The following is an 18,452-nucleotide window of genomic DNA, read 5'->3' on the forward strand; positions in this document are numbered from 1 at the left end:
GATCAATTAAAAAATCAGCTAGAATAACGAGTACACCGACTGGTTAAGGAATGCACCTTTGATGAAAGAGGGGAAGAGTCAATTGGTTCGGCAGCCGAAGAAAAAAGAAAGAAAATCGAACAGAAAATCAAGACAGCAGGCAGAGAGATGTATTTTCAACTGGTTTGGTATGCACAACCATGAAACTTGGGTCTTTTGGGCTCTAATTTGATTTTGAAGAAAGCAAAAGAATAAAGAAACCAAACCCGGGCTTTTACTAAACAGAAAGGCGCCAAAGTTGGATTTTGGATTTTTTAAGCTTTGGGATTTATTAGAAAAAGCACACGGTGGTTAATTATGTAAACTGGTACTGGAGCGGACAAACCTTCGTGCAAACTCCGATACCCTTCTCATTATGTGAACAAGTCATTCGATCGATCAATAATTCAATCGAAACATAAATTGACCTATGGGGACGACGGGTGGGAGCGACATGAAGACGGGATTTGCCAAGCTGCAAGGTGAAGACTTCGAATACTACATGCAAACCTACTCCATAATGCTCGGCCGCAACTCCAAGAAATCCACCGTCGACGTCGACTTATCGGGCCTCGGAGGCGGTATGAACATTTCCCGCTACCACGCCCGCATATTCTACAACTTCACCCGACGCCGTTTCACGCTCAAAATCCTCGGCAAAAACGGCTATCTCGTCGAAGGCATCCTCCACCTCTCTGGTACCACTCCCGTCAAGCTCGATTCACAAGACCTCCTCCAGATCGGCGACAAGTAGTTTTACTTTCTTCTCCCCGTGAGGAGTATTCTCGGTGGAGCCCTTGCGTCGAGGCACCATGTTTCGATATACCAGACGACGGGTGCTGGGTCAGCATCTGGAGGCGTACCTACGGTATCATGGCGGTCAACGAAGTCAACCCAGTCATTGTAAGCAATTAACGAGCTAGTTATGTCATCCATCACACCTGTTAACGTCGGTTAGAGTTTTAGAGATAGATTTGAAAAATGGGTTTTTAGATGAAATTTTGATATGGATGAGTTTTTGAAGTTTAAATAAGATTTTTGACTTGTCAAGAGGTTAATTAAGGAATATAGAGTGTTAGAATTGATTAATAACATGTTTGGAATTTGAGTATGATTCTTAGTTTTAAGAATTTGAATGAAATATTGGAAATAATAAAGTGTTGAAATGATAGAAGTTAGTTAAAATGGTTGTAGTTAAGTTTAGTAGTATGAAATGAACTTTGTATGAGAAAATTTAGTGAAGGGCTGATGATTTTCGGGCTTGAACAGTAAAATTTACAGATTTTGCATAGGGAACCGATACCCCTGGGGGGAATTGATTCCCCCTAAAGGAAAAATTGAAATTGGTTCATTAAATTTGTTTAAGTTGTTAGAGGTTAATTGCAAGGTTTAGGATTTTGATAATTGTCTCGAAAATTATGTTCATGTAGATATCGAGCCTAAACGAGTTCCGGAACAAGGGACGAGTAAGACCGATCGAGGGAAAGGCAAAGAAATTTAGGTGAGTGCATATGCATATCATGATTATATAAATACATTCAGGTCTAGACTTGTGATAAGTCTAGATTTTATATCTTGATACATGAATAATAATATGACTTCTAAGTGTACATTACTATGATCATATGTTATGTGTGTTATATGCATTGTTTTACCTGATTTATGTATTACATGAAAATGTGAGAACAATTATGCAACATGGAGTTATATGATTACATGAAAAGATGATATGAGCTATGTGATAAAGGTAAGAAGTTATATGTCTACACGATATAAACTACGTGAAATGTAAAAGCCCATGTTATGTAGATGAGAACTATAGGTATAGTTGGCATGCCAAGAGTAGAGGGTTTACGTGGTCTTTCGGGACAAAATTCTACGTGGTCCTTCGGGACGTATATGTATTCTTTGGAGCATGTATGATGTCTTTTGAGACATGTACTTGATCATTGGCATATGTATATGATTCTTAAGGAATTTCTATGTGGTCCTTAGGGACATATTATATGGCACTACGGTGCAATTCTACGTGGCACTTCGGTGCATCTTTATACGGTCCTTCGGGACAAATTCTACGTGGCACTTCGATGCAAATTTATATGAGCTGTGGTGACAGCATAGTGCACAACCTCACAATACTCACATACCTTGGGTTTTCAGTATTGTATCATGGGCTATTGAATCTATTGAACTTACGAAATTTATTATATGAATTTATGATGATTAAATTGAGAAGATTATTGGTAAGGTACATTGTTATGTAGCTTACATTGATTGCATAGATGTTTTCGTTACATTTCATTTATTTATAGCATCGTTGTTATATTTCATTGTTATTATTATTATGCCTCACTAAGTCTATGACTTAGCGTGTAAGCGATTTACACGTAGGTACGAAGAACCAAGATTAGCAGAAATAGAAGTGGCAAAAACAACAACACTGTTAGAAGATCAGATCAGAAGTAATTACTGAAGTATGTATTTTGATTGTGTATAATATGTTGGTATGTAAGAAATATAATAAGTTGTTAGTACTAACGCTCTGATCGACTTTTCTAATATTTTGAACACATTTATGTAAATGTAAATGTATAGTAATGAACGGTTAAATTTTTACGAGTTTTATGTACGTTTTACGGAAGTACTGTAGCAGTACTGTAGCAGGGGAATCGATTCCCTGTAGTAGGGTAACGATTCCCTATTTGCATTCTGGAAAATTTGTGTAATCGATATTGTAGCATGTTACTGTAGCAGTTACTATTCACAGTACAGTAGTAGATTGTTGTTCATGCGTATTTTAATGTACACAAATACGTTTTTGCCTAAAATTTTATAATAAACATAATTCAATAATTTATTATAGTACTTTCTTAAAATAAGTTCAAATGTTTTGTTATTTTGTAAGGAAAAATGTTTTAAAAAGGCAATGTGACATCTCGGACTCGTATTCAGATCGGGTACGGGTTGGGGTGTTACATTTAATGGTATCAGAGCCAAGGTTTAGTCGATTCTTGGCATAAATCGAAGTCTAGAGTGTCGTATAATATATACATGCCAACAAATAGTGAAAACTTCTGATCTGATAGAATAATAAGTATGTTGTTTTGCTAATAGAATTATATGGTTGTAGTTTTATAGATGTCCGGACAAGGTAGTTCTAAGAATGAAGTGGGAGATGATAGACCCGCTGAAAGCAGTAATTCACATGCCCTGGCCAGGCATAGTGAAGAACAGACACCTTCTGGAGTGCCTGTAGCTGATCAAGATGTGTTCTTTAGAACATTAGATGTAGTATTAACGCGTTTCCAACCTCCTGCTCCATCAACTCCCAGAGTAAATGTAGCAAAGGAGTTGAGAGGATTAGGAGCTCCCGAATTTAAGGGAGAAGTCGAGGAAGGTCCGATTGTAGCGGATCTCTGGCTGAATGATTTGAAAATCATGTTAGATAGTCTCCATTGTTCTGACATGGAGAAGTTGGATGGAACTGTGTCTTTACTTAGAGGACAAGCTAGAATATGGTGGACAAATGTCACCATGAGGATGTCAAGTGATCAAGTAACTTGGTCTCTGTTCTTGGAAGAGTTTAAACACAAGTATATTGGAGATCAATTCATCAGACAAATGAAGCAGGAGTTTATGAATTTGAAGGAGATTATCGCTCCGTATACGAATATGAATGTGAATTTAATAAGATGAGTCGGTTTGCTTCAGAGCTTGTGACTACAGAAAAAGATGCTTGTGAATGGTTTGTGGAGGGCTTGCGCCCTAGATTGAAAGAGATGCTGATAGTACTGAACTTGTCCTCATTCCAAGAGGTGATTAATCGTGCTAAAGCTCTTGAAAGAGCTCAAAATGAGAGATTTGGGGACTCAAAAGTTCAAACATCTAAGAGGATATGTGTTTTTTCAAGCATATCACTACCAAAAAGAGGAAAAGATTCAAAATTCCAACCTCAAGCTAGATCAGAATCAATTGCATCTTCTGCTAGAGGAGCAAGTCAGATGAGAGCTCGACAGACACAATCAATGGGATCTGGTATTGGGAGATCCACTCCAGGTCAAGCAAATGTCAGCATTGTGGGAAAAATCATTTTGGAACATGTCGAATGGCTTCTAGAGTCTGTTTTCGATGCGGTGAAGCCGGACATTTCATTCGGGATTGCCCATTAATGGTTAGTAAGTCTGCACCACCTGAAAGAAATGTTTCTGCCTCACAAAGAGGACGAGGAAGGAATCAATCTGAATCCTCTACACAGCCTGAAATTCGCTTCACTGCACGAGTATACAATTTAAAAACAAGTGACGACCGTGATGATCCCGATATTATAGCAGGTACTTTCCAGCTGTATGATAAATTAGTATTGGTGTTGATTGATCCGGGTTCCAATTATTCTTATATTACCAGTAAATTAGTAAATAAATTGAGAATTCCATTAGAGGCTACGAGTAATGAGGTGATAGTAACTAACCTTTAGGGCATAGTGCTCGGGTAAACAAGGTTTGTAAGGGGTGTCCTCTAAAGATTCAGGGAATTGAGTTTCCTGCTAATCTGATGGAACTACCTTTTGAGGAATTCGAAGTGATTCTGGGAATGGATTGGTTGTTTCGTTATTATGGAAATGTTGATTGTAGATTGAAAAAGGTAAACCTGAAGAGTCCAGAAGGGATACAAGTAAATGTGATTAGTGAAAGAATTAATCCTTTAACAAATGTAATATCGGTAATGGCAGCAAAGAAGTTGATGCTACAAGGATGTCAAGGTTTTCTTGCAAATGTAGTAGATAAAGAGTTAAAGAGAAAGGGTTATATGAGGTTCCGATAGTCGAAGAATTCCTGATGTGTTCCTTGCTGAGTTACCAGATTACCTCCAGATAGAGAGGTAGAGTTTCAAATTGAAGTTATGCCGGGAACAACTCCTATTGCAATGGCACCTTATCGTATGGCTCCGAAAGAATTGCAAGAATTAAATAAGCAATTGCAAGAGTTGCTAGAAAAGAGATTTATTAGACCAAGTGTCTCACTATGGGGAGCTTCGGTTTTATTTGTCAAAAAGAAAGATGGTTCAATGCGTCTTTGCATTGATTATAGGCAACTCAATAAAGTGACCATCAAGAATAAGTATCCTCTTCCCCGAATTGATGATTTATTTGATCAGTTAAAGGGAGCTTCAGTGTTCTCGAAAATTGATTTACGTTCTGGTTATCATCAATTAAAGATTCAAGATAAGGATATTCCAAAGACAACATTTAGAACGAGATATGGTCACTATGAGTTTATCGTGATGCCATTTGGAGTTACGAATGCACCAGCTACTTTCATGGACCTCATGAATAGGATTTTTCAGCCCTATTTGGATCAGTTTGTTGTTGTCTTTATTGATGACATATTGGTGTACTCGAAATCCCAAGAAGAGCATGGCACACATCTGAGGATCGTTTTGCAAATTCTAAGAGAAAAGAAACTTTATGCCAAACTCTCCAAATGTGAATTCTGGTTGAAGGAAGTGACTTTTCTTGGACATGTGATTTATGCAGAAGGAATTCGAGTGGTTCCCCAAAAGATTAAAGCTATTTTAGAATGGGAAGTTCCAAAGAATGTATCAGAAGTCTGGAGTTTTTTGGGGTTAGCTGGTTATTACCGAAGATTCGTTAAAAACTTTTCGATAATAGAATTACCCCTAACCAAGTTATTGAGGAAAAAGGTAAAATTTGCTTGGACTCAAGAATGTCAGGAAAGTTTTGAAAGACTAAAGAAGATTTTGACAGAAGCTCCTGTTTTGGTTCAACCTGAATCCGGTAAGAATTTGTGGTATATAGTGACGCATCCCATAATGGGTTGGGATGTGTGTTGATGCAAGATGGCAAGGTGGTAGCATATGCATTGAGGCAATTAAAACAGCACGAAAAGAATTATCCAACGCACGATCTAGAGATGGTTGCAGTAGTGTTCGCTCTTAAAATTTGGCGTCACTACTTGTATGGTGAAAAATGTTATTTATATACAGATCACAAGAGTCTAAAGTACTTGATGACTCAGAAAGAGTTAAATTTAAGACAGAGAAGATGGGTGGAATTTCTCAAGGATTATGATGTTGTGATTGATTTTCATCCGGGAAAAGCAAATGTGGTAGCGGATGCCTTAAGCCGAAAGACGTTTGCAGCCTTAAGAGCTATGGATGCTAGACTATCATTAAGTGAAGATGGTGTTATCTGTGCCGAATTGACTCTCAAGCCATCATGGCTAGATAGAATTAAAGAATTGCAAGCTAGGGATGAAAAGTGTTCAAAGAAGCTACAACAAATAAGGAATGGAGAGTGTACAGATTATGAGATGAAAGCTGATGGGAACCTATATTATCAAGGGAGGCTAATAATTCCAAATGATGATGAGTTAAAGAATGATCTATTAATGGAAGCTCATTGTAGTCCATTAACGATGCACCCAGGAGGAAACAAAATGTATATGGACCTCAAGAGTTGATATGGTGGTCTGGAATGAAGAAAGACATTACATAATTTGTATCTAAGTGTTTGACTTGTCAACAAGTCAAAGCCGAGCATCAAGTTCCGTCAGGATTATTGCAACCGCTTTCTATTCCACAATGGAAGTGGGAAAATGTGACAATGGATTTTGTTACGGGGTTACCCTTGACTCCGAACAAAAGAGATTCAATTTGAGTAATTGTCGATCGTCTGACTAAGTCAGCGCATTTCCTTCCGGTTAGAACAGATTTCTCTATGGAAAAGTACGCATAAATGTACATTAGAGAAATTATCAGATTGCATGGAGTGCCCGTTTCTATAATTTCTGATCGAGATCCTCGATTCACTTCGAGATTCTGGAAATCCCTACATGAAGCATTGGGAACTCGCCTAAACTTTAGTACAGCTTTTCATCCTCAGACTGATGGACAATCTGAGCGAACGATCCAAATCCTAGAAGATATGTTGAGAGCTTGTGTAATTGAATTCAAGGGATCGTGGGAAAGATATTTGCCACTTGTCGAATTTGCTTACAACAATAGTTACCAGTCCAGTATCAAGATGGAACCCTATGAGGCTTTATATGGAATAAGATGTCGTACGCCATTAAACTGGTATGAACTCAAAGATCGAAGTGTTCTTGGTCCGGATTTGATTCAAGATGTGGAAGAGAAAGTTTGAGAAATTCAACATAATCTCAAAGTGGCATTTGATCGACAAAAGCCCTATTCTGATCTCAAAAGAAAAGAAATTGAATTTGAAGTTGGAGAAAAAGTTTTCTTAAAAGTTTCTCCTTGGAAGAAAGTATTACGATTCGGTCAGAAAGGAAAATTGAGTCCTAGATTTATTGGGCTTTATGAGATTGTAAAGAGAGTAGGACCTGTGGCATATCAGCTAACTTTACCCCATGAGATAGAAAAGATACATGACGTCTTTCACGTTTCAATGCTTCGAAGATATAGATCTGATCCCTCTCATATCGTGACACTAGAAAAGATTGAGGTTCGACCTGACTTGACTTATGAGGAAGAACCTGTTCAAATATTAGCTCACGAAGTGAAACAACTAAGGAATAAGACTATTACTTTGGTCAAAGTTCTATGGAGAAATCACAAAATAGAGGAAGCAACGTGGGAGCGTGAAGAAGATATGCGATATCAGTATCATCATTTGTTCGTGCAATGAAATTCGAGGACGAATTTTCTTAAGGGAGGGAGATTTGTAACATCCTCAATATCGGGTTAGTGATTTAAGTGTAAGATTTTTAATTCAATGACCAAACTAAATAAATTGAAAAGTAAGGAATTAATTGAAAGATGTTGGTGTAGGATTGATTAATAAGTGAAGAAGTAAAAGGGTAAAAGGGTCATTGAGCAAATAAAATAATAAAATATAAATTGTTGGTATTATAATACCCATGTGAATGAATTGAAGAGATAAGTTCCAGATTACTCATCCCCTTTTCTCTTCATATTCTTCCTCTTCAACGTGAAACCCAAGCTCAAGGTAAGAATCCGAACTTCGGTCGTTTCTTTGATTTTTAGCTTGGAAATTGAAGTTTGGATGTTATATAAGCTAAAGGAAAGCTTATATGACATTAAAACAACAAGATAAATGTTTTAGAGATAGATTTGAAAAATGGGTTTTAGATGAAATTTTGATATGGATGAGTGTTTGAAGTTTGAATAAGATTTTTGACTTGTCAAGAGATTAATTATGGAATATAGAGTGTTAGAATGATTAATAACATGTTGGAATTTGGGTATGATTCTTAGTTTTAAGAATTTGAATGAAATATTGGAAATAATAAAGTGTTGAAATGATAGAAATTAGTTAAAATAGTTGTAGTTAAGTTTGGTAGTCTGAAATGAACTTTGTATGAGAAAATTTAGTGAAGGGTTGATGATTTCGTGCTTGAACAGTAAAATTTACAGATTTTGCAGAGGGAATCGATACCCCTGGGGGAATCGATTCCTCCTAAAGAAAAAATTGAAATTGGTTCATTAAATTTGTTTAAGTTGTTAGAGGTTAATTGCAAGGTTTAGGATTTTGATAATTGTCTCAAAAATTATGTTCATGTAGATATCGAGCCTAAACGAGTTCCGGAACAAGGGACGAGTAAGATCGATCGAGGGAAAGGCAAAGAGATTTAGGTGAGTGCATATGCATATCATGATTATAGAAATACATTCAGGTCTAGACTTGTGATAAGTCTAGATTTTATATCTTGATACATGAATAATAATATGACTTCTAAGTGTACATTACTATGATCATATGTTATGTGTGTTATATGCATTGTTTTACCTGATTTATGTATTACATGAAAATGTGAGAACAATTATGCAACATGGAGTTATATGATTACATGAAAAGATGATATGAGCTATGTGATAAAGGTAAGAAGTTACATGTCTACGCGATATAAACTACGTGAAATGTAAAAGCCATGTTATGTAGATGAGAACTATAGGTATAGTTGGCATGCCAAGAGTAGAGGGTTTACGCGGTCTTTCGGGACAAAATTCTACGTGGTCCTTCGGGACGTATATGTATTCTTTGGAGCATGTATGATGTCTTTTGAGACATGTACTTGATCCTTGGTATATGTATATGATTCTTAAGGAATTTCTATGTGGTCCTTAGGGACATATATATGGCACTACGGTGCAATTCTACGTGGCACTTCGGTGCATCTCTACACGGTCCTTCGGGACAAATTCTACGTGGCACTTCGGTGCAAATTTATATGAGCTGTGGTGACAGCATAGTGCACAACCTCACAGTACTCACATACCTCGGGTTCTCAGTATTGTATCATGGGCTATTGAATCTATTGAACTTACGGAATTTATTATATGAATTTATGATGATTAAATTGAGAAGATTATTGGTAAGGTACATTGTTATGTAGCTTACATTTATTGCATAGATGTTTTCGTTACGTTTCATTTATTTATAGCATCATTGTTATATTTCATTGTTATTATTATTATGCCTCACTAAGTCTATGACTTAGCGTGTAAGCGATTTACACATAGGTACGAAGAACCAAGATTAGCAGAAATAGAAGTGGCAAAAACAATAACACTGTTAGAAGATCAGATCAAAAGTAATTACTAAAGTATGTATTTGATTGTGTATAATATGTTGGTATGTAAGAAATATAATAAGTTGTTAGTACTAACGCTCTGATCGACTTTTCTAATATTTTGAACACATTTATGTAAATGTATAGTAATGAACGGTTAAATTTTTACGAGTTTTATGTACGTTTTACGGAAGTACTGTAGTAGTATTGTAGCAGGGGAATCGATTCTCTGTAGCAGGGTACCGATTCCCTATTTGCATTCTGGAAAATTTGTGTAATCGGTACTGTAGCAGGTTACTGTAGGAGTTACTATTCACGGTACTGTAGCAGATTGTTGTTCATGCGTATTTTAATGTACACAAATACGTTTTTGCCTAAAATTTTATAATAAACATAATTCAATAATTTATTATAGTACTTTCTTAAAATAAGTTCAAATGTTTTGTTATTTTGTAAGGAAAAATGTTTTAAAAAGGCAATGTGACATCTCAGACTCGTATTTGGATCAGGTACGGGTTGGGGTGTTACAAATTATATGTTCGTTTATGTTTGTTCATTTATGTTCGTTCATTTATGTTCGAATAGAGAGCAAGTTGAATATGTTACGAAGATTATTGAAGTTATTTGGATTTCAAGAAGATTGTTTGTTGAACAAATTAACTTTAGATTTTATTATGTTCATATAGCTTATTTATGATTTAAGTATATTTTTGTCGTATTCGAACAAATTAACTCTAAAGTGGCAGGTTATATTAATGAATTTTAAGTTGTTATTCTTGTTGTTTACTTTTTTTTTACATTCGTTTGTTGTGTTCGAATAAGTTTTTTTTGGTGTTGTTCGTTTATTGTGTTCGTTTATGTTCGTTCGTTCGTGTTCGTTTATTATTTAAATGAACGAACATGAACAAGCTATATTCCTTAATGAACGAACATGAACAAAAAAATTTTATTCGTTTATGTTGTTTATTTATTAATTGAACGAACATGAACATACCTCTGTTCGTGTGCGTTCGGTTCGTTTACAGGCCTAGAGTTGAGTGACCAGTTTGTAACTAATTGATAATGTTAGTGGTCAATTTGTAACTTTTAAAACCTTAATGGGGAAAATGAAAGTTAGCTCAAACACCAGTGGCCAACTGTGTAGTTTACCCTATTATTAAAAGACTTAATTATAAAATAAATACCAAAACTATAGCGTTTTTCACAAATAGATGTCAATTTGTTTTTGAATGATCCATGTATTTAACGTTAAACATTACCACTTTAAATGTTTGGGTCGTAAATACTATTAATTTTCTCTATTAAGTGACATATGTAATATTCTAGTAATTTTAAAATTTATTTAAAATTGAAAAATTAAAATTATTTTTTTTAAAAAAATTGAAATAACTCCAAAACTGTAAAAACCTTGTTTCAACACATAAATTCACATAGGCCATCGTCATTTGCCGTCAACGAAGTTACAGCCGACCTCACCTTCCTCTGAAGATCAATAACCCTATGAAATCGTGATCAATCGACGACCAATCAATGTTTTTGTACCCCGCAAATCTTAGGTTGAAAATCGTAGCCCCAACGCGATCCCGACGACCAATCGGTGAAAATTACGGTGGCGTATGAATAAGAAGATGACAAGAACTACGTCGGCAATAGATGTTATGACCGACAAGGGCGACGACGATGAGTTTTTTAGCGATTTGAGTTTTTTTAAAATTTAAGAAAAATACGTTTTTTTATAAATATAATAATATTTTTATTTTTTAAAATTCAAATTACCAAAATGTGACACGTGTCACTTAACAAAAAAAATTAACGATAGTCATGACACGAACACTTAAAATTGTAACATTTATAACGTTAAACATATTAATCATTCAAAAAAATGTTTGAGCACCTATTTATGAAAAAATGGCATAGTTTAGACTAATATTTTATAATTAAGTCTATTAAAAAAGTTATTTTTAATCCAAAATAAAATTGGAAATTACAAACTTGCCCATGAAGTATCAATTTAGATTCAGGAATATCCATATAACAGTCAATAAAAAAGGTGATACGTGTAGTGGGATCCACTTGGAATATTTCTACCATCACTTAGCGAGCAAGGAGTGTGTATACAAGTATCATCTTGACCCGAAGTTCCCTAAGCGCTCTTCTTTCATTTCATCTTCTTCAGGTTTTTTTATTACTACTAGTTTCTTTTAAGCAAATCGAATGGAATGGAATGAATACAGTCAAGGGATTCAGATTCCACCCAACTGATGAAGAACTCATCGGGTTTCTACAGATCAAAACCTCCGACCGTGATTCCCTTGTCCAATTATTGATGAAATCCCCGACATCTGCCGGTGGGAGCCTCGGCAATTAGCTGGTAAATACTTTCTATGAACTCCAGTTTATTCTAAATATATCATAAAAAAATATTAGAGCTTTGTTGAAATGTTATGGCTTCTTTTATTTACCCAATTTAGTGAAATATATGTATGTGCTTTTTTTTCCAGAGAGTTCGAAATTGCAGGCCGGGGATCGATTATGGTCCTTCATATACTCACCAAAATATAAATACCTCAATAGTAAGCCGATTAACCGAACAACCGGTGAAGGTTATTGGAAACCTACGGGCAATGCTCGAAAAGTTGTAGACCCTGAATCACAAAGGGGATTGGAACCAAGAAAACTTAGGTTTATTACTAGGGCCAATGTAATGATAACAAAATAAAGACTTGTTGGGTCATACACGAGTATGAACTCAAGGCTGGCCCTAACTTAATTGACGCTGATCAAGTAAGTCATCCTTTTGTTTCAATTAAATTTGTTCATAAGCTTCACTGCAGGAATATCTTGTTTTTAACTTTTAAATGTTTGATATTTTGTTTATGTCCTTTGATTTGTTGTGGAAAACATTTAATCTTTGTTAACCAAAGAAAAGGGTCCATGTTTCGATCAATGCTAGTAAATAAGATCAGCATAATATCAATTACGATGATCATAATCGATTCGACAGTGTTGAGAGCTATGTCAAGCAATCAACATGATATCGTTAATGAGGGTGTAGTCCATGACACATCATCTAGTGTGGTAAATTCTATTGCTGAGGATGCAAACATAAAAGTAAGATGACGGATGTGGAATTTCATAATCATTTATCTGTTTAGACGATTGACTATCTAAAATGGATATTATTTCTGGTTCAGGAAACTCTACACCTTAAAGAGATGTTAAAAGAATGCGATCAACCTAATGATGTTAATGGGGCTCAAAACTTTATAGCATTGTTGAGAAAGATGATGAGTCCTATAGTTCAGTTCTTACTAATGTTGGTGAAACTGTCACCGATGAAAGAAGCAATCAACATAATGTAGTTGTTGCAGTTTCGGGATCGGAAATACCTTCTGGCTTCGAATATCTTGTCGATGACAACTTAATTCCGATGTTAGAAATCTATTTTTATTAGTCTCTTGACTCATTTGTTCATGCAGGTTATGATAAAGATACAAAGAAGAGAGCTTTTTCTTCTTCTCATGTTTCATCAAAGCTAATTGGATTCAAGATCAATCTATTAGCAACAGAAAGTATGATGGGTTCATGAATTCAATTCTTGTTGATGATGATGATATGCTTACCTCCAACAAGAAAACAGACAGCAGTGCTTGCCTGCTGAAAGTGAAGCCTTTGACTTGCCTTGCATAGATGCAATCAAATCATCCGATTCGATAGAGAATCCTAGGAAAAGACCGCGTCTTCCTCATGACGGCAACGTAGAAATAGCAGAGGCTCAAGTTTGCAGAAACATCAGAGGGAGTGCATTACCAAATATTGCAGAAAGTAAAGAATGTTCCTTTTTTTTTAATCTTGGAAGGGTTTTCGTACTGTACAATTAGAAGTGCAAGCGATGATATGTGGAACCTAATGTGAGATAACATATGCTATTAAGTATATAAGATTGATGGTTTTGTTTTATAGTTTTGCTCTGAGATTTTGCAGAATAAGAGCGCATTTCCTGCACGAGTGATGCCATGTTTCTGAAGAGGCTACATATATAATGTACATTCTAGCAGTTTTTACTAGTTTTGAGTTCTTGTCAAATCTAAACTTTACCATCAATGTAACTCGAATGCATTACTCGTCTCCGAATAGAATTAAGATAAAATATAGGGCCACCTGAGCAAAGGAACCCTTGTGTTCTCCCCCAAAAATATATCAGGTGGAAATGGAGTACAACTGGCATAATTTAATGTGACTAAGAAGGATTAAGGCTTCTTCTAAAATAAAAGTATTTGTGAGCAATTATCATTTTGCATGCCCTCCATCAGTCTAATAACAATGGTGCAAGCCGATGATGAAACTAGTACCACTTATTTGGGGTTTTAACACTAGATATCTGCTTACCAGTAGATGATAATAATGAGATTTATCTTTGCTTGTTACCCGAAGAGGGAGCCTTTTACTCGGCCTCATTCTTTGGAAGATGAGAAGCTATTGACTCCTTGTTTGCTGTTCCCAGTCACCGACCGTTCTCTATTGCAGGTTCAGTACTTTTCTGTGGTCCGACCCCGAGCCTTTGCTTGTATTCTGTAATCATCATTCAAAACAAACCCATTGAATGTTTTTAAGTTATCACAGCTGAAAACAAGCAATACAAACAAGGTTTTTACTTTTATTGGTAATTGAATGGCGAGTATATGCCAAAAACTCATCCCACTTGAACTTTCTAAGCTCTTGTTTTTCCTCCTCCGAAAGCTCAAAGTTAGGCTCCCTTCCACACATGAAAGCGGCTCTACATATAAAAACATCTCTCTATCAACATTGTTACTCAGTAAGACAGTTTATTACCAAAAATCAACCCAAGGAAACCATCTTAGCAAATTACAAAATGATAGAGACCAGCATTGTTTACTTACAGTCGATGATAAACTAAAAGCCGGTGAAAACTATCGAAAGCAAACAATACGGGAACAAAAGTTCCAGGCAAATTCAGCTCTTTAATGGTCCGTTAAGATAAAAAGATGATCACGTATACCTTCACTGCTTTTCAGTACATAGCATCCTATATTCTTGTGGAATTTGCATGAGAACTTCCGAAGAAATTTATTAATAACTATGAAGAACGACTTTACCTCATTAAAAGTTATGCATGAATATAAATGAATACCATTTTTCCGTATCAGACAACAATATATGAAGCTTAAAGGATTTTTTGCAATTACATCAAACTACACAATACAAGCAAGATAAAAGCTAACTTATTACCTGTCATATAAGCGGGCAGCTTCTTCTTGCGAACCAACAGTGCCTAGGTGAATCTGTTTCTTGTCAACTTTTATTGCAGCCTGCCATTTCATGTTTTTGAAGTATACACCCCTCATTAGACAGGGTTCTTGGTTTTGAATATGCTTCCTTCTGTGTCTCTTCCTTCGTTTGATTGGTTGCTCTACAGATTATACATTGTACACAGGCATCAGTCAAAATGTAGAAATTAAAAGGGCTCATAGCATCGGACTTTGACGCTACTGCATGATTACATGTTTAAATAAGGAAACGGCTCAACATCAACTTAGTTCTGAGATATATGCATTCATCTTTATTCTAACAAAAAGGGCTAAAAGATAAACACCGACTCCTGCTGAAATTGCTCCTAGATTTATGTCATTCCTTTATCAGAAGGAGAACTCTCCGATAGCCCAAAAGGAGACATAAAGTCCAGTCCAAAACTCGTATGGCAGTAAAATGTTGATTATGTAAGAGAAAAAAGTTAAGAAAAGAATGAGAGGAGGAGATAGAGAAAGGAGGAAAAAGCAACACCAAGCCATAAACAAGTGAAAATTTCAGTTTTGACGATATTAACGAACAAAAGGAAAATGTGTTTCCAAAGATATAAACCTGGAAAAGGTTGATTATGATGCTCTTTTGATGAACAAGAAATGTTTGGTGACCCGCAGCTAACCTTAGCAATGGTTTCCTGAGAGAGCATTAAACAGTTTCATTTACAATTCTGAAGTAAAAGACAGAACTGAACAGTGCATATATCTTGGCATTTTCCTATCATGAACTTAATAATCTAAATCATAATTGCTTAAAATATTCATTATGAACCTCCATTTTGAGGCATGCCAATGAAATAAACTAAAAAAAACACAAAATATTTGCTAAAATTCCAAAACAGCAAAGGGTATCCACAAACAGTAAACGGATTCTGTAATGCAAACAGCTTATTTCCTATTACATGTTCTGAATCAAGTGTGCAGTTGGCCAGTATGTGAAATATGTAAGCACTTCAATATCATTTTGATTGACAACTGAATATTTATCATATGATTCAAGCTCGAAAAGGAACCATGATCTATTAAACAAGTTTTGTGGCCCGGGAACCTAGGAATCCTAAGGATCACATATGTGGCAAAGTTGCAAACACAAGGAAAACTACCATCATTACCAGTTGCATATTTTCTTTCGACTACAAGTGAAGAAATAATTCTTTCTATTCAACGATTCCCATACAGATCTGTTAAAGGAGGCAAAAGGCAAGTAGCACATACACCTATGTTTTCTCATATAGATCCACCTTTTAGCTCACTAACCACACATGCCACCAATAGATGGCTTGGATGTTCATATAACAATAAATACTAAACCAAACATGAATATTGACCGATCTCATGAAAAGATACAATTGTGACCTCCTGCAATGCAAACACAGATTGCAAAACAATGATGAAGGTAAAATCTATTCTCTACCTGTAATCATTGATAAACACATTATATGATGTTTGCTTAATTAAATAAAGAAATAGTATACAAACAACTGATACTGACACAACCAAAAAACAAAATTAACAGTGAAACCATTAAATACCACAACTTATCAATCAATTATTAATACAATCTTACCCTGTGCATGTGTTCGGCAGAATCTGAGGGCATGGGATGCACACTAACTGATTTTGCATTCTGACTTGAACTTTCAGGGGCATTCCCATTATCAAAAAATCTAGAAAGTGGAGTCAAAAAGGAACATTTCCCTACAAAAGGTCACCAAATTTCGTGAATGACATTATTCAATCATAATTTAGAACTTGATTAACTCTACCATAGTTTACTCAATTACAAAGGCAAACACTTGAAGGACACACTTTATATAACACGATATAGAAAATGTTCCCACTCATTGATATCAATAAGAGCAATTAGTTATACAAGATAAAGAACATATCAACTGAAATTTACCGGGGCAGAGTCCCAGGAGTCTGCGTCTACGTAAGCTCACCATGTTGGCAACCTTTTAATCAATGAAAAATGGCTAAATAGATCCTCCTTTGCATCCATACATATGCTTGTGCTCCTAAGGTTACCAAAGATGGGTGATTTATAAGTGGATTAAACAATTAGAAAATGATGAAAAATAAAGAAGATGTTGGAAAATGAACAAGATGGCAGGTAAAAACAGAAGGCTGTTATAGGAAACAGCTTCATAAGATGAGTAAACAGGAACTAAGATATCACCCTATTCTAGTTACCTATATATCAAAATGATAAAAAGGACAAGAGATACAAGGAAGGCCATCAAAACTATGAGCCAATGCAAATAACTTGACGCTCCTAAGAAATTTAGACAAGAAATTCAAGGGAAAATAGAATTTCCAGGTGAAAACTAGATGTTAATCAACTTTTTGTTACCAAATAGTAATATCAACCACACGTACTTCTATTCGGTAGGCTTAAAACCATCTCATTACACGTACGCTTGATTTTGATTTTAATAATGCAGCATAGAGAAGGAAAGGGGTTAGATTTCTAAGAAGAAAACAGCAAACTTGATGATGGTAAAACTGAGATCGTTCGTAAATGGAATTAGAGAATAATAATATGAACAAATCAATGCAAATCCCACGAATACGTTTGCAGTCAACCCTCAACCCCTATTAAGATGAAATTGTATTCACTTCTAAAAGTTAACCAAGCTCCGGATAAGGGGGGAAGATGACAAGAAGCTCAGCCAAAGTTATTATTATTATTATTATTATTATAAAAAAAGATAAATTCATCATAATTTGCATAAAGTAAAACCAAATCTTTCATCATGTGAAGCTAACAAAGCTGCCCAACGAGACTGCCTAATAAAAATCTCAATTATCTCACCCTTGAAAACAAGTCAACCCCACCAACCTACCACCTTTCATGCAAGCGAAGGCGGTGAAAAACACAAGAGAACAAAAAACCCAACCCCCAAAACACACAAAAATCAAAGAAGAAAAAGAAAAAAAGGAAACCCACAAAGCCAAAACCTTCTTTAAGCACATCAAAGCCAAAAAAATGGTCAGGACTCCGTGACCAGAAAAGGCAAAAACAGCCCATTACAGAGAAGAAAATAAATAAACAAAAACAGATAAAAAAAGTCATTGTTTTAATCAATTTTTTTATACCTGAGAAAGGGAAAGTAAAGGTGGTTGTTGAGACAGCCAAGAAACCGAGAAGACAAAAACAGGGTTTCTTCAAAGGATTAGAACAAGAATCTGGTAAAAGAAATTTCAGGATTGTCTGTTGTTAAAGAAAAAACGAAGGAAGGTTGTGAAAGAAGTAGAAAGAGTGAAATTAAAAAGTTGGTATGTGGTGGTGGCGCATGCATCTTGTTTGTTTTTATGCTAGTTTTTTTCCCGAGTTTTGCAAAGGCCAAGTCTTTGTGGAAAAAAAGGAGAGAGAACGATGAATGAATATGAAAGAGAAGAACGTGTGCTTGTATTTTCGCGTTAATTATTATTCTCATTTTACCGGCTAAACTCTCAAGATAATGTTCTCGAATAAATTAATTCACGAGATAATGCACTTCTCAGATTAATTGCTCAAATAGGGTGAAATCTACAGTGT

At 35.4% G+C, this 18,452-nt stretch overlaps 2 protein-coding genes and 1 long non-coding RNA gene across 5 annotated transcripts; 2 read left to right on the forward strand and 1 right to left on the reverse strand.

The window, feature by feature from the left end:
• The first annotated feature begins 363 nt into the window (after nucleotides 1-363).
• LOC120200945 (transcriptional activator FHA1-like) lies at nucleotides 364-832 on the forward strand. Its single transcript, XM_039201654.1, has one exon. The coding sequence runs from the start codon at nucleotides 449-451 to the stop codon at nucleotides 770-772; it is 324 nt and encodes a 107-aa protein (XP_039057585.1). The 5' UTR covers nucleotides 364-448; the 3' UTR covers nucleotides 773-832.
• Nucleotides 833-11,722: 10,890 nt separating this feature from the next.
• On the forward strand, nucleotides 11,723-13,377 carry LOC120200955. Its single transcript, XR_005523617.1, has 3 exons — nucleotides 11,723-11,961; nucleotides 12,092-12,374; nucleotides 13,070-13,377. It is a non-coding gene; the product is annotated as an uncharacterized LOC120200955 (long non-coding RNA).
• Nucleotides 13,378-14,085: 708 nt separating this feature from the next.
• LOC120200952 (ethylene-responsive transcription factor-like protein At4g13040) lies at nucleotides 14,086-18,187 on the reverse strand. 3 transcript variants are annotated; one of them, XM_039201659.1, is made up of 7 exons: nucleotides 18,011-18,187; nucleotides 16,815-16,929; nucleotides 16,479-16,609; nucleotides 15,471-15,549; nucleotides 14,841-15,021; nucleotides 14,246-14,367; nucleotides 14,086-14,162 (listed from the first exon to the last, which is right to left on the reverse strand). In XM_039201659.1, exons 2-7 carry the CDS (start codon nucleotides 16,855-16,857, stop codon nucleotides 14,095-14,097), a joined length of 624 nt encoding a protein of 207 aa, XP_039057590.1. In that variant the 5' UTR covers nucleotides 16,858-16,929; nucleotides 18,011-18,187; the 3' UTR covers nucleotides 14,086-14,094. The 3 variants fall into 3 exon arrangements, with proteins under 3 accessions (XP_039057590.1, XP_039057592.1, XP_039057591.1); XM_039201661.1 differs by lacking the exon at nucleotides 18,011-18,187 and adding an exon at nucleotides 17,330-17,662; XM_039201660.1 differs by lacking the exon at nucleotides 18,011-18,187 and having other exon boundaries at nucleotides 16,815-17,000.
• Between the last annotated feature and the right edge of the window lie 265 nt (nucleotides 18,188-18,452).

This window comes from Hibiscus syriacus, unplaced genomic scaffold (genome assembly GCF_006381635.1).
Source record: "Hibiscus syriacus cultivar Baekdansim isolate YM2019G1 unplaced genomic scaffold, ASM638163v2 tig00006666_pilon, whole genome shotgun sequence".
NCBI lineage: Eukaryota > Viridiplantae > Streptophyta > Magnoliopsida > Malvales > Malvaceae > Hibiscus > Hibiscus syriacus.

Bases quoted from the DNA above. Each gene is read 5' to 3' on its own strand.
- LOC120200945 (XM_039201654.1), top strand. From the start codon at position 449: ATGGGGACGACGGGTGGGAGCGACATGAAGACGGGATTTGCCAAGCTG.
- LOC120200952 (XM_039201659.1), bottom strand. From the start codon at position 16,857: ATGGTGAGCTTACGTAGACGCAGACTCCTGGGACTCTGCCCCG. The intron at 16,610-16,814 runs GTAAATTTCAGT...GACCTTTTGTAG, and splicing joins ACTCCTGGGACTCTGCCCCG to GGAAATGTTCCTTTTTGACT. The intron at 15,550-16,478 runs GTAAGATTGTAT...ATGCTCTCTCAG, and splicing joins CTGCCGAACACATGCACAGG to GAAACCATTGCTAAGGTTAG.